This window comes from Anopheles nili, chromosome 2, assembly GCF_943737925.1.
Source record: "Anopheles nili chromosome 2, idAnoNiliSN_F5_01, whole genome shotgun sequence".
NCBI classification, from domain to species: Eukaryota; Metazoa; Arthropoda; class Insecta; order Diptera; family Culicidae; genus Anopheles; species Anopheles nili.
The window spans coordinates 67,514,583-67,529,321 of record NC_071291.1 but is presented as its reverse complement, the minus strand read 5'-3'; the positions used below and the strand labels follow the sequence as shown (position 1 = coordinate 67,529,321).

Here is a 14,739-nt window from a genome sequence, read left to right as displayed (position 1 = left end):
ACTTCTGCTCAAAACCCCTGAAATGCTTCGGTTCGAAGCGATGTAAGCAATTATCTGCTGTAGTGTGATGAGATCTTAGTTTTTAAACCGCTGCCACTCTACTACATTACGTATATCATACTAAACGCGGATATGAAACATACCGATGTACACAGGTTGTTCTATAATAGCTAAAGTCTTTAAAGATTCATGTTTCGCGGTTGGCTAGACGGGGCTTTTCGTAAAAGCTACCAGTTGAGTCCCCGCAGCCTGCGAGCGGAGAGGGTTTGAAGGATGCAAACGTATTGATTTAAAAGACATCGAGGGTATACGTTATAGTACAAATCGATATCAGTATTCGATGCAACTCGATGCAAATTCCACCTTGTAACGCAAAATGGACATTCGTATCTTATGGCGTTTGTGTGCCTTGTAATGGCTACTGAAGTCATTCCAAAAGCAGAAATCCTATTGTATATTGAGCATTCTGACATGAGCATGTAACTCGGATCGACTATTCCGGTGCTTGTTGAGGTATGATTAATCCCGGGGTGAAAAAGCACCAAATAAAATAACTCCAAAAACGTTGATCCACCGGGTATGGGGTTTGTTACTGCTGTCACCTTCTTCCGCCTTACGCATTGGCCCTCTTACCAGGGACTGTTGGCTCTAACTAAAGTTAAAATTAGCCAGTCTCATTATCGAGTTTGATTTCTCTTCCTGATAAGGAGGAGCTATTGCTCACGGCATTAACGTATTCTATTCATGACACGGGTTTCGCTTCGAATTTATAGTAAATGTATGTTTTTTTTTGGTTTCCGTAAGAAGTGGTCTTTTTTGATTAGCTACTTAAGCTCACTACAATAATTTAAATTTCATCCTCCAAAGAAGGTGAGAACCACGTGCGTTTTGGTCCATGATGGTAATGCAACGTAGCGTCCTATCAATTTTATAATCTTTTCCTATGACAAACTTTAGTTGAGCTGATTTTTACTCCTGGTATCCAAATTATTCGTCTTCCTGGATGATCTTCAGTGCTACTGAAAGGTATGAAAATGGAACTGAAGAGTGATCGCTTTCAAATGGTGGAAGCGCCGGTGACAACAATGAGTAATATCCTTGCCAACACAGACAATGTCAGGTTCTGCTTCTGCACAGTATCACGCGCGCGGCAAGATCCTTGTTATTTTAACCGCAAAAGCTTACGCTATATGTCTTATTCGTTTTAATTGATGCTCGAACACATACACACATGCACACATATTGTTACACTACGGACACATATGTATGTACAACGCTAATGGAAATAAATAAATTCCTCTTCGATCCGAATTGTCGATCAATGGCCAACCTTACTCAGAAGTTCGTACACTTTAGAAGTATGGTAAGCTCCTGGAATCCGCCCTTCAAAGTGTCCTTTACATGAGGAAATTTTCTACGCACTTCGTAACTGTCCTTCGCACTAAGAGAGATAATGAACCGCATGTTTCTTGTTCAGTAATTGTTCTGCCACGTGTGCCTAACATATCACTAGAATGGGTATACCATTCCCATGAACGAGTGTTTGCAACTCTTCGGCAACAGGTGTACTTCAGACGATATCGAAGTCTCTCATAACCGTGCGTTAATGGCCGCTAAAAACTGTGATCCTGTTCGTCTAGCATCTCGACTACGTCGCGCTAATGTACCTAAAAATTTCGGCTAAAACGGGTACTGTAACTTAAGAATAATTAGTAAGAATTTTCCGTTCTCTAGATCATAAGAAAACCAAACGATTGGAATTTAATATCACGATCAGTCGGTCGTGTCTCGCACACGCCCTTGGATAGTCCTCCACGTTGCAGGACGAAGGGTTAAAAGGAACAAACGTTGAAATGTGTTCTAATCTCATGGTGAACGCAGTCCGCAGTCTACTTCATGTCACCACCAACAGAATTGCTGACCAAGCCTGAACCACCGCCCGAAGTTGGCGGTGGAGGAAGATCCTTGGGCCTATCGCGGCTACTCGGTTTCGAATCGCGGTCCGCACGTGGCGGTAACGCGGGCGTAGGCTCTGCGGCCTGCGACTGGCTGTTGGTCCGAGGCGGTGGTACAATCGGTGGCTGCTGGTACGAACCAGGCTGCTGTATCACATTATTTGCGGTGTTGGAAGGTGTTGCAGATTGCTGATGGTACTGCTGCTGCTGCTGCATGTGTTGCTGTTCGGCAGCTTGACGCATCATGCGTTTCTGGTACTCCTGTTGCTGCTTGATGAACAGACTGAGCCGACTAAGCAGAAACTGCTTGTCGTGTCCTTCGAGTACAAGCTGCTGCTTCAGCACCTGAACCATGTGCCTGTTGGCGGTTGACACCGCGTAGTAATAGTAGATGAAGAAAGTCAACACCACAAAGCACGGTATCGCGAAACTCGCCGTGCCGAAGTAGAATATGACGTTTTGGAAAAATAGCGGCATCTTCATGAAGGCAGCGATGGCTCGATCCCACACGGATGGTAGTCCTCGGAAGGGTCCACACGAGCGTGATGGCACTATCTCGGCGAGCGCATACACCACCGGCACCAGGGCGAGCGTGAATGAGATCAGCAGGGTCGACATGAACAGCGACTTCGATCGTGACGCCCGGTACAAGATCGTAGAGGGGTTCGAGTTGACCAAACAAGCAAACTTCTTGATGTAGAACATCAGAAACGTGAGCAGAGCGGCGATCGCAGGTAGAAACGGTGTATAAAACGTGCCGAGCCAACAGAGCGTCTGCGAGTAGATCACATCGAGCACGTGCTTCGAGAGTTCAAACTCCTGCTCCCCGATAAACTTTGCTAAACGCGAGCTCGAATGGCGCGCAAACAACGCCCGCGGGAAATTCACAAAGAACGTCACGAGAAAGTGCGTCGCGAAGTCAACGATAAACAGCTTGTAGAACTGCTGCCCAACGAACGTTTCCCAGCACTGTGGTGCACCGTTCTGCTCGTCGTAACACTGCTGCTGCTGTTGCTGTTGACGCTGGTGTAGCAATGGTGGTTGTTGCCCTGTCTGCGCTTGTGCTACAGGATCTTGCTGCTGATCGAGGAGCATCGATCCAAGCACCGATAGCGTGGTAGTCGTCAGATTCGCTACGAACGACCCGTTTACCTCCGATAAGTTGTAAGCCACGGTGCTGGTAGCAATGCTGGCAGTCACAACGCTAGTTGTTGACGGTGGTAGCGTAGTTGTTGATATCTGTTCCACTCCCAGCTCGGTCGATGCATTTATCAGCAGCATCAGCTTTTGCGTGACGTTCATGGGCGTGATCAGGAAGTAGAACCGACTGAGCAGCACCGCCAGTGAGGACAACCGCAAGAACACCGTCCGGAAAAGGCTGATCTTGATCACGAACAGCGGGGAATACTTCTCGTATTTCACCAGATAGTTAAACAGCTGCGGAACGACGAGATTCATGCACACGATCGCAAGATACGGCAGGAACTCGTAGAACAACACACGCAGCTTTTCTTCCAACGTTAGCCGATCGATCGACGAATCAGTCGAATTGAAAGCACCACCTGACGCACCATCATCGCTTGCCGGAGACAGTAGAGGAGTGATTGTGCTCGCAAAGGATATGGCTCCACGTTGCGATGCCGAGGAGAATACCGACCACGACGATGGCCAGCTCATGTAGAGCGTCCTGTTGCCAACACCTTCACCAAAGCTCACCGGATGTGTGGGCGTAAAGTTCGGCTCGAGCTCAGCCAGTGACACGTTGAACAGCACGTAGATCGTGATGGCCGCCAGCAGCAGGATAACGAACACGATCAGATTGATCAGCATGCGGATCGCGATCAGCTTGAGCATGAACTCGCGCGATCGATTGTTGCGCTCGTGCTCAAGCCGCTTCTGGTAGAGCAACGACCGGATCTCGTTGTACAGCGCCTTGTGCTTGATGTCGGCCGACTTCTGGTTGTGGATGCAGAAGTCCCAACCACCGAACACCAGGTTGCAGTACTGATAGAACAGGCCTTCGCCCTCAGCGATGCGATCCTTGAACTGGCGCACAACCGCACGCATGATCGCGATCAGCGTAATGATGTAGTAGATCGCGATGATGATCACGTACACCAGCGGTAGATCATAGTACAATATCGTCTGCCGTTCTGTGCTCTGATCTTCGCCCATCTCCGCAATCTCCTCCAGCAAACCGGCATCCACGATTGTCCCAGATCCATTAGCTGCTGCCACTGACGCTCGAAGTTGACGTGCCGCATGGTAAGCCCGGTCCTCCATCGGACTGTATCCGTAGATCTGATTTGTGTACATGCCGTAGAACAGCAGCGTACCCTCCATAAAACCTGTCCCCTGAATGAGATCCAGCACAGAGAACTGTGCGGTGTGTGTAACGTTCTCATAGCCCTCAGAGCAGCACTGGACGGACGTTGGATCCGTCGTTATATCACAGGGTAGGTCACTCGGTTCCCGCAGCACAAGATGTGGCAACACGACAAACGCGAATATCAGCAGGAACAGCAGCAGGTTCAGGAAGACGAGCCACCTCAGGAAGAGAAAGTACGCGACAACTCCCGTCCCAAAATGGCCCTCGATCGTCTTCAGTGACATGCGCCACAGCTCCAGCTTCGTCTGGTACTCGCCCCATTTCGAGCGAAAGCTTTGCCACGCTTTCCGCCGGCGCCATTTGATCTGTTCGAAGCCCTGCAGGCGTAGCTTGGTCGCGTTCTAAAAGCAGATGAGGAGTCGCGGGAGATACATCAGTACACCACGTGGAGCGTTACATGTGCTTCCAACCCCAGCTTACCTGCAGGTGGGCCTTCATCTCTCGCTTCTGCGCCATCGGTACCGGCATCGATTTGATCTCGCGTATCTCCTCCCATGTTCGCTCCTCGTTGATGAGGTTCTCTGTGTCGGAAGGGAAGAGGAAACGATATCAATGCGACCCAGCCTGGTTGGAACAAAGCCCCCGGTGCTGTCGGATGTAGACACTCCATCACCATCATCATCCTCATCATCATTAGCCCAGCCACGGGCTCCGATCGTTTGCTCGAGTGACAACCTGGGACCATTGTTCCGGTGTTCTCTTGCCCGTAATAATTGCAGCACTGTTTAGCGAATGCTGCCCCACTCGCTAGGTTAGTGTCAGTGTCGCAAATTCGCGCCAGTGACCTTCGCTTAGGGTTGTGCGGTACATTCTCAACGAGATCTAGCGGGGATCAATTAAATTGTCGACATTCGTGCGTCTTGGGATATCAGAGCCGCATCAAAGTCAGAGGAAAAATAACTCTCTCATTACTGATCTTTTTTCTACCAAAGTTATGTTGTGTTTTATGCTTATTATATGTTGATACTTATTTTCACACCGTTTAAACTGTAACTGTAACTTAAATGTTTGGAATAACAAATTAAATTAAATTTATTTCGCGCTATTGGCTCTGGTTACACAACTTTGTCACGCGACCTACACAAAAAAAACCTCACTCTGTTCGATCGTAAATGACTCATCAGCTCGCGAGAAACACAGATTCTTGCCGAACAGCAGATATATGCGAAATCTTGGAATGGAAGAGCGATAAAAAAAAAGAAATCGACAACAGAAACCTCGACGTTGATCAGCGTCTTAGCTTACGTTTCAAAAACCGGATTAAACTTGATCAGTTTTTGCCACCTTCATGCAAGTTGTCGATATCGGGACGTAGCCGTACTTGTTCAACCACATTAATGATTTTTTCTCTTCATGTTCTTGCATGAAAAAAGCAAATATCATGATTTTTAAGATTATCAAACACTTGCGGATCCTTCCCGTAATTTGGCAACTCACTGTCTGTGCCCAATGACTCACTGGCGACTCTTCAAATTAAAAAAAAAATCACCATCAACTATAGACTCATCATCCACCCACATGCAACGGGACTCCAAGGGCTCATGCACGCGACCCTCGCAGCCAGGAAGAGAGACCGCCACCGCGATGATGTTCTTGAGATAATTTACGACCCGCGGCCCCATCGTTAGTACCGCTAGTGGATGTATAATCAACGCACCCTCGACATCGTGGGGGTGGTGGGTTTTAGCGAAAAGGGGTGGATCGAGAAGCTGCCGGGCGTCGTTCGCTCGTCGTTCGTTGAACTATGCCGACCGCAAGGGTAGGGAGAATGAATAAAGGGAGAAAGAGCGCGGCTGGGAGACCGGTCCCATTAAAGTGGCTGGATATTGAATCGGGGCGAATTAGTGTGGGACAATTTCACGCGCCAGTTCTGCTGCAGCTTCAACGTGTTGTGGATTTATTGACGTCGACGTAGCACGAAGCTCATTAGCATTTAATTCACTGGTGCTTTGAGGGAGGATTTTTTTGTTTGCTGACCAGCAAGAGGTCCGTTTGTCCTGTTGGGTCATTTGACAAATGCCGCACTGATGACACCGGTGACACAATGTGAATAATTTGCCCCCAATTTCATGAAACCTAGTTTTTTCCCGCAATTTGCGTTCATCCCAATTTTGGCACCAAATTCGATACGATGGAGACGTGGCTTCATCGAGAGCCGTTCCCAAGCTTACCTGACAAATCCGGCAGAGTGGCCACCTGCATCTCGTGGTATTGCGAGCCTCGTCGGGCTACGGTTGAGAAGCTGGCTCTTCTCCGTGTGCCTCCTTTTGTGTCTTGTCCTTGTGCCGGGCGAACGCGTCGTGTCGTAGCTAGAGCAGGACGAAAGGACACAAAAAAAACGAACCCGTTAGTAGGTGTTAGAAGAAGTCCTTATGCTCCCTCGGAGACAAGTACTCACCATTTCGCGTTTGCTTCGATGGTAGCAGGGTCGCGATCTTCGAAGGATCGCGTTGCATACCCTCCAGATCGGCAGGATAGCTCTCCTGGTAGAACTCGCCACCGGCTTCCTCCCATCCTTGCGTTTTGCTTGCCCGCGACCGGCGATCCTTACCACCGGACATGGTGCCTTACGCGTAATTGCCCTACCGGAAGATGGCCTCTCAAAGCGCCTTCTCAGTGTCGTCAGTCTGAATTCCTTCGTATGTTGAAGTTCCTGTAAGAGCGGATGGTAAGCGAACGCGTACACATGTTAGCCACATGGACACTCGAGCACGATTGATTCGAAGCAATGGGGAAGATGTTACTGATACCGTCGGTACGGTTGAAGAGGTGCACGAATGAGAGTCAGAAAAAAAAGCACGCTTCTATGACACATGTGGATAGCATGGTGTGTTTGTTATATCACCACCAACGGTGGGTTCCGTGGCCCGGAAATGGTGCTGTGCACACCACACACGGTAACGTGAACGTGGCCTGCATCGGCAAGACCTCACGATTCATCTAATGTCTCGTTAATTGCTTATCATCACCCCACAAGGAGGCGAAGGAGTATTCTTAGGGCGTTCTCCCTGCATGAAACACCTCCCACAAAACACGGAGACGGAAGCCGACGAACCGATGCGCTGATGAGGTGTTAATGGCTTCAATTACTAATTGACAGTTGGGCGACTCGATTCCGATAAGATAAGCGGTTGCCCTGATGGAAGGATTTTCCGCGTGTGTGAAGTACGCGAGGGTGAAGTGTCGTCCTGTCCTATTCCTGGACGACTTTCACTCGTCGGACCTTCAGGGGGACTTTTTGCCTGGTTGGTTATCTTATCGCGCCGACATTGATCGGTACTTTTGTATTTGACTCTACACTGCCAGATGCCGACGACTAACTCTTGAATGTAAAGTGCGTCTGTGTGGCGTTTAATTGTGTATTGTTTTGATGAAAATTTTATTTCTTTGACTTTACGACCTAATTGCAAAGTTGACAGCTTCAGGAACTGTTGAGACACCAGCTCTGACCAGTTGCTTTATTACCCACGAACCCTTCGATAGGATCCTTGAAGTGAAAGTATTCCAGCTCGTGTTGATGGCAGTATAACCTTTGAAGTGCTTCAAGAGCGGGCTTCAAGCGTCATTGGCAGTATGAAGCCTTATCATCTTCATATATGATTTTGAGTCCCTTACGTGCTACATGGTAAGGTTAGTATGGTTTACCGTACCTTTGAAGTGATGTCTGAAGCATGCCACTTGGGGGAAAAATCGGAAAACTTCCCCACAACCTGCACTGAGTCAGTGGCAAACATTTACCCTGGAGCGTGTGGAGCTATATGGCACGAATAAAACTCAATCGGTTTCGAGTGTCCTTGCGGCTTAAAACGGAAAATTGGGAGCAGCGTATTAGCAGTTGTGTAAAACACACCCAACTGAGCGATGACCTTAACCCCTCACAAATCCGGCGTGTTGATTCGGGATCGCCAAAGTACGTCGTCCTCGTTTGCGGCACGGTTAAATGCATGCCCGTGTGACGTGTTACGACAAGCTCTGCACTTTGTCCCGAGCGAGCGGAGAAGCAATCGATCACACGTCAAACGGCCGTCTGAACCATGCAACTACGCGTCCTCGAAGACGCGACGGCATCCCACAAACCGTCTCGAACGTCGTAGTAGAGTAGTAAACTTAAAAATAAACCCCTGCTTTCGATCGCCGATCGATCGAGAGCCCATTAAGCCGTCCGGCAAAGGCATTTTCGCAAGTTTGATCACCAAACAAGCCGAAATTACCACCTTCGAAAGGCTGCGAAGAACACTCGGAAACCACCCTTAGAGGGTGATTTTTTTTTGCGATAAAAGCGTACTAACCAACTCAACCCCCGAAACAGGGCGGCTTCTCGTGACGATCAGCCGGCGGCTGAAAATGTGTATCGTTTCTGCAGTTCTATTTTCTCGGGACCATTCATGAACGCAACGCGCGTGGTTCAAGGGGTTTTTCCGGCCGTTGCATAAACATTGCCCCTCAAGCCGGGCCCATTTTCCACCGGTTTGAAGGGATGAACCGGAGAGAAAATTGCGATCGTGCCGTCATACATCTGGGCTGTGGGTGGGAAAAGGGAATACAAAATAAAAAACGTCCATAACGTCCGAAAATTATTGCACAGCCAACGAAGCCGGCACATGGTTTTCGAGGAAAGAAAAACACGTGGCCATACCGCTTTACGGGTCTGGAAATTGTGACGAATAATAATTCGTTCGAATTGGCGCGGGATGTCGATATTTTACTGTTTGCTTTTTCCACGCACCGAGCGTGGTATTTATGGAATAGACAAATATACGTGCTTCTGAACCAACGAAAATTGCATGTGGAACGTGCATACTGTCCGCCCGTCCGAAATTTACGGTGCCATGTGGCTTCCAAATCCCTTTTGAGACTGACGCAAGTGCCAGGGCTCGTCGGTGTAATAATTTAATTGCACCCTATCCGCTTGGCGTATGGTGATTTACATATTTTTGTAACCATTTTACAACGTCTATCCGGCACGTCACCACCAGAAGCTCCAAGCCAACATCGGGAAAACAATGAAGATGGTTTAAGAGGATTTTTTTTGTCAAAAGAAAGATTTCTATCTCCCTCCCCAGACGCCCAGACATTGCGAGCCGTACGTTTCGCACATTAATGGTTCACTTTCACGGCGGTGATGAAACAAATAAACAAAAAAGAAACCCCCCAAAAACATCCCCTCAACACGCACAGAACCTTTATGTTGTTATGGCAGCAAAGAGAAGAAGTAGCAGTAGCAACAACAAAAAAAAACGCAACACGTGCGTACGAGCTCGCGAAACCATCAGTAGGGAGTTGTTTGCGCTGAGCAAACGCAAACGTAACGGCCCTGTCGAATCCTCTTGAGGTCTCTCGTATCCGTCCTCTTGTGTGTCTGTGTTGTGGGCATTCCAAGGTGGCAATGTTTGTCTTGTGGACACGCCAGCAGCCAAAGTCCAACCGACAACGCACGTGGTGCAACGCGTGCAGATGATTTACTTACACAAATCAATCACCGCCAGACGAAGACGCCAAACCGGGACCAATGTTCATTACCATTCCACCTCGGTTGCGTTTATTTTTGTTTGTCCAACGTACGGGTTTGGTATCAAGAAGCTCAAACAAGCCCGGAAGGATGCTTTCAATCGATGTTTATTGGAAGCAATCTGAACGAAGTCTGATTAGGTTGCGTTCGTTCCCACAATTGAGCGCACCGATTCTAATCCATTCACGCCCAATCTTGTTGGGACTGACCTTCGCCACATACCGGCGAGAAGGTGGCCCATATCCGAGGACCCATACAAACGAGTGATTGGAGTTCTATTTTCATCCGAGCCGCTACCCGGTTCGTTTGACATTTTGTCTGGCGGCTATTTCGGTTAGCAATTGTCCGATGGTGCGGGCCGATTCCGTGCCATAAGTGTAGCTAAACGGTGAAGTTTTGAATCGTGAATCCTTCGAGGGGAAGGTGATATAAAAAAAACAACCACCACCATAATTAATTGCCCTGCGTTTGCGTAACGCGTGGTGTCTCGAAGAGCGATTTGAGACTTTCTCAAAAATTATCATCCCTCCAAACGGCGGGCTTGTGGTTCGAAAAGCCCCCCAAGCGGAAGGCTTTACGAGTACGTAAAGGCAGAAATTACCATCGCCAAAGGAAAGTACTGAGAAAGGAAAAGAAACAGACCAAAACACAAAAAAAAGCTACAGCTTCCACTAACGGAATCGCGAAATTATATATTGCGCGTGAAAGGGTAAAAGACGATGGAGAGAAAAAAAAAAGCTCACACACTCACTCCACCAGCTGATTGCTATCGCGGTTTCCTGTGTGTTTCGTGTGTGGCCTAAGAAAATACACGCGTACGCACGTTGAGGAGAAGAAATGGCGGTCAAAAGAAAACCAATTCGCCTCCCCACGCCTCCCAGTGCCGGCGATGGGATTGCATATTGTGCAATCGGCCAGAGTCGTTGGCCAACGCCGCGAACGCCACTGCAGAAATCGCTCGACCGTTGAAGCACCACTTCGAGACCCATTGGTCAATGGTCTGCAAAAATCACGCCATTCGTCGTCTCGGGCCGGGCCCGGGTCCTAGCTGAAGTACAACGTGGCGTGGCCGTAGCGAAAGTCAGGTATTTGCGACATGCCGTCAAGTATGGCGTTAGCGGAATGGAGGTCTCGGTGTTCGCAAATGCGCTTGTCAACGCGTGTAAGCTGGAAAAACTCAACCCATCAGGTAGGTGATCTAGGTCAAATTAAGCACATTGGGTTTTTCAGGGTGGAATGTACGAATGTTGAAGCGAGAAATCAGCAGAACTGATGGAACAACAATGCCTCCCTATTTGTGGGACAAGCGAAACGAACATACCCGCTTCCATTTGTAGGGAGTCGAAAAATGAAAGAATTTCTCCCTAAAATCAAACCCCAAACATAGCTGGTTGAGTCACGCAGCGGATGTGGACAAAAAACTGATTCATCAACGGTGATTTTCCGCTCACTGCACGTTGGGTGTCGTCAGCGGAACGTCACATTTTTCCACCGCCAAACTTTCACCTTATAATTTCCCACCCACGCCACGGTACGCTAGTTCGGTGGAAACGTTGCGCCTCCAGCAGGAAGTGTATGAACGATGCCAGTGCAAGGCGATCGATGCAACTCGGTGCACGGTGCAATGAAAACCGGAACACCAGCTGCACGATCGCGATCGTTCAATCAGTTGGCTTGTCAGTTGGAAATGGAAACCGTTCCGATCAATCAAAACCACTTAGACGTGAAAAAGGGCACGGTTCGATCGAACAGAAAAGGAAGCAAAGCGTGTGATTTGACGCTAACTATGACGCTGACTCACGGTGGTTTACGCGCGGAAGTGAAAAGCCAAAAATAAGCGCCCTCTTAAGCGATTGCTCTCGCCACACAAATTACAACGCCGGACGGGCGCCACGCCGGGGACGAATTGTTTCGCACAATGGCAATTGCAACACGTTCAGCTGTTGCTCTTGAAAACGGGCCACATGAGCCGTAAATTTTCCCGCACTCGCGGGATTGGGAAATGGGACTGTTTTGCTCCTCCGTGCTGCCGAGGTTCGTCGTCCTGTCGAGGAACAAAAGCCTGCCTCTCTGGGGGTTTGCGGTGCCCTTTACGGTGGGGGCTAAAAATACCGCCCGCGGTGATATTTTAGCTTCACAGGATGGCCATCAACGCATCAAGGAAGACGAACGCGACAACGACCCCGGACGAAGGAGACTGGTGACCGGATCGCAAATCGGACCGCGCACAACCGCGGAGCTGATGATCTTTCCAATTAGAAGCATTCTAATTGAATTATACATTTTTCACATCCCCACTTCTCGGTCTCCGAAATGTCCACACGCGGGGCCGGATCAGCCCAACATTTACGGCTAAATGAGAAGCTCACGACATATCGTTTTTTTTGTGTGTGCGACCTGGGTTGATCTTTATTTTAAAAGGGATCACGATGATCGTGAAGAGGAAAACTGACGTCGGGACGGGTTTTTGCTATGACAAATCACTCGTCACCGTTTGGCTACCCTTAACCGTGGTTTGCTAACGTACTGGTGAGTTGGGAGTGTTTATTTTTTCGGAGAGGGAATGCAGATCGTGACATGGGTGCCGATTGACACCCCTATTGGGGAGCTAGAGGGTGAAAAAAAAATTCATCACCAAGCGGGAACGCTTCCGAGACTATGCGAAATCGTTGTTGGAATCGTCGTAAATATTTTAACATGCTTGAAGGCAAACAAAGGCTTCTTTTGATTTGGAAAGCAATATATATTGGTTTTAAAATTATAAGGATGTCCTTATTTCCAGAAGGGCCATAGCATAATCATTTACTTGAAATTCAGTCGTATTTATGAAGCGTATAAGTGCAAGCATATCAAAGAAAACTTCATGGAAACTGGCTGAACAACCAAATGCATCATTTCAACTTTCGTTCGTTATGCAATTTTGCGACATAAAGTAAACCTATGCTTCGCTAACAGTTCGCAGCTTTGCTACTCCGTTTTTTCCATTAAAAAAAAAGAAATCCTACCCACTTGCGAGCTGTAGGCGAATCAAAAACCTGCCAGATACAAGCGTTTTCGTTCAGCTGCAATCGGTATCGAACCGATAACGAGCAACTAACGTGATCCAAACGAAAGCGAAGCCACGAACAACGCCGGAAAGCAACGAAACAGCATAATTAAAGCCATTAATCATGCACACGAAGCGATCCAGCAACATGGGTATGTTGCCATCGGCTGGCGCTTCCGGAATGGTGGCGATTGAAAGATTAGGTGGAGTATTAAATGGGCAAAGTTTTGTGGAAGAAATTAATCCACGGAATCGGTGTTCGGAATCGTCCGTCGGCACGCACATCAACTGCTGAGCGTGCTTCCGCTGCCAAAGACAAGCGGAAGTTGGCCCAGACGGGTTCTTTTATAGACATGGAGTAGCCACAAGCATGTTGCTATCCATTCTCGTGGCTCAATCCACGCAAAAGGCCAAATTGCAGTCCGTAAAAGATCACCGCCGCCTAAGACGGCCGTGATACGGACCTGATAAGGTTAAACGATGGTCTGTAGCCATGGTAATTCGGCGACGTGACACAGGAAACAACCATTTTACTTCCCCCGTCTCGATGGAGTGATACTATTTTAAGCACATCGTCTGAAACACCGGCGAGGAATCCGAATTGGGTCGTTCTTTTTACTGGCATACGTCTTCCGGAAGGTCAAACGATCGTCTGTAGAGCGATGCGAGCATAAAATAACTCCGCTCCTAAAGCCTGAGATGCAACTTTAAAACCCGCGATCTCGCAATCTCGCTTGCAATTGATCGCACGTTAGACCATCACGCTGGGACGTAAAGTTAACGCAGAAAGGGCACGGAATTATACTGGATGCAAACTGCGCGTAAACATAACTTTAGAAGGCCGCCAACGCGCTCCCAGATTGGAGTGAATGCAAATAAGGACGAGCGGTTGTCTCGTTATCAAGCACTCAAACAAAGGGAATCATTTCATTCGTCAGCGGGCATTTAGAAGCATATGTAAATAGTAAATGAAACGTAATAGAAAAATTGCCTATAATGCGTTTGCCGGCGCGAAAACGATGGTTGTGGAATAAGCAGTTGGTAAAAGTGTTCTGAAGATTCTGATAAAGAATATATGTTTGACATATGGCAAAGAAATGTGACAAAATTTAAATAATATATAAATTTAAATAAACAAAAACTTTTATCAACATAAATAGCTAAACATGGGGTGTAATTTATTCCCTTGGTTGACATAAAATTTGGTATAATGCAACCCAACCCTTGGCAACAAAATAGCACCTAATGCACTCTATCAGGCAAAACGAAGCTTCCCACACGCTCTGGTGACACTTGCAATTAAAGCATCCTGAAGGTATCATTTTCAGCTCGTTTCGTGTTCATGCTGACTTACGGTAACCCGTCCGTGTCCATTGCAAACGATTCACACACACCCTCGGCGTAGTTACCGCACCGGGCAGATCGCAAACGATCGTGATCATCGTGATATTCCCACTTTGTCGTCGCTCCATATTTTTTTTTTCGCAATGTACTCCAATTTGAGCTGACGAGTGGCACAATCGGGGCAGCAGCAGGGCATCCGTCATTGTAATGCACGTGACGACAAACCCCGGGTCGCTCGGTGGTTTAGAGCTGTTCGGTTGGAAGTGTGCTGAAATTGCAAGTATATCTAAATGCAGTTCGCCAGCAGTTCGTGCGGTAATTTTGATTCCCCATCCCAAGAGGCCCTTTTCGCCATGGGATTCACGGCATCAGCTTAGGGCAAGAGTCCGCAGGCAGGAAGGGCCAGTGATAAGTGGCTCTTTATCTACTTGCGAGCGAATGCGGTGGTCCGAAAATGCGCTCCAGCAGAGATGATCGTGGCACGGGATCGCACATT

At 48.1% G+C, this 14,739-nt stretch overlaps 1 protein-coding gene across 1 annotated transcript; it reads right to left on the bottom strand.

Moving 5' to 3' along the window:
- Nucleotides 1-1,888: 1,888 nt before the first annotated feature.
- On the bottom strand, nucleotides 1,889-6,905 carry LOC128720903 (transmembrane channel-like protein 7). The gene is made up of 4 exons (XM_053814603.1): nucleotides 6,743-6,905; nucleotides 6,516-6,653; nucleotides 4,765-4,865; nucleotides 1,889-4,685 (listed from the first exon to the last, which is right to left on the bottom strand). The coding sequence occupies exons 1-4, from the start codon at nucleotides 6,903-6,905 to the stop codon at nucleotides 1,890-1,892; spliced, it is 3,198 nt and encodes a 1,065-aa protein (XP_053670578.1). The 3' UTR covers nucleotide 1,889.
- Between the last annotated feature and the right edge of the window lie 7,834 nt (nucleotides 6,906-14,739).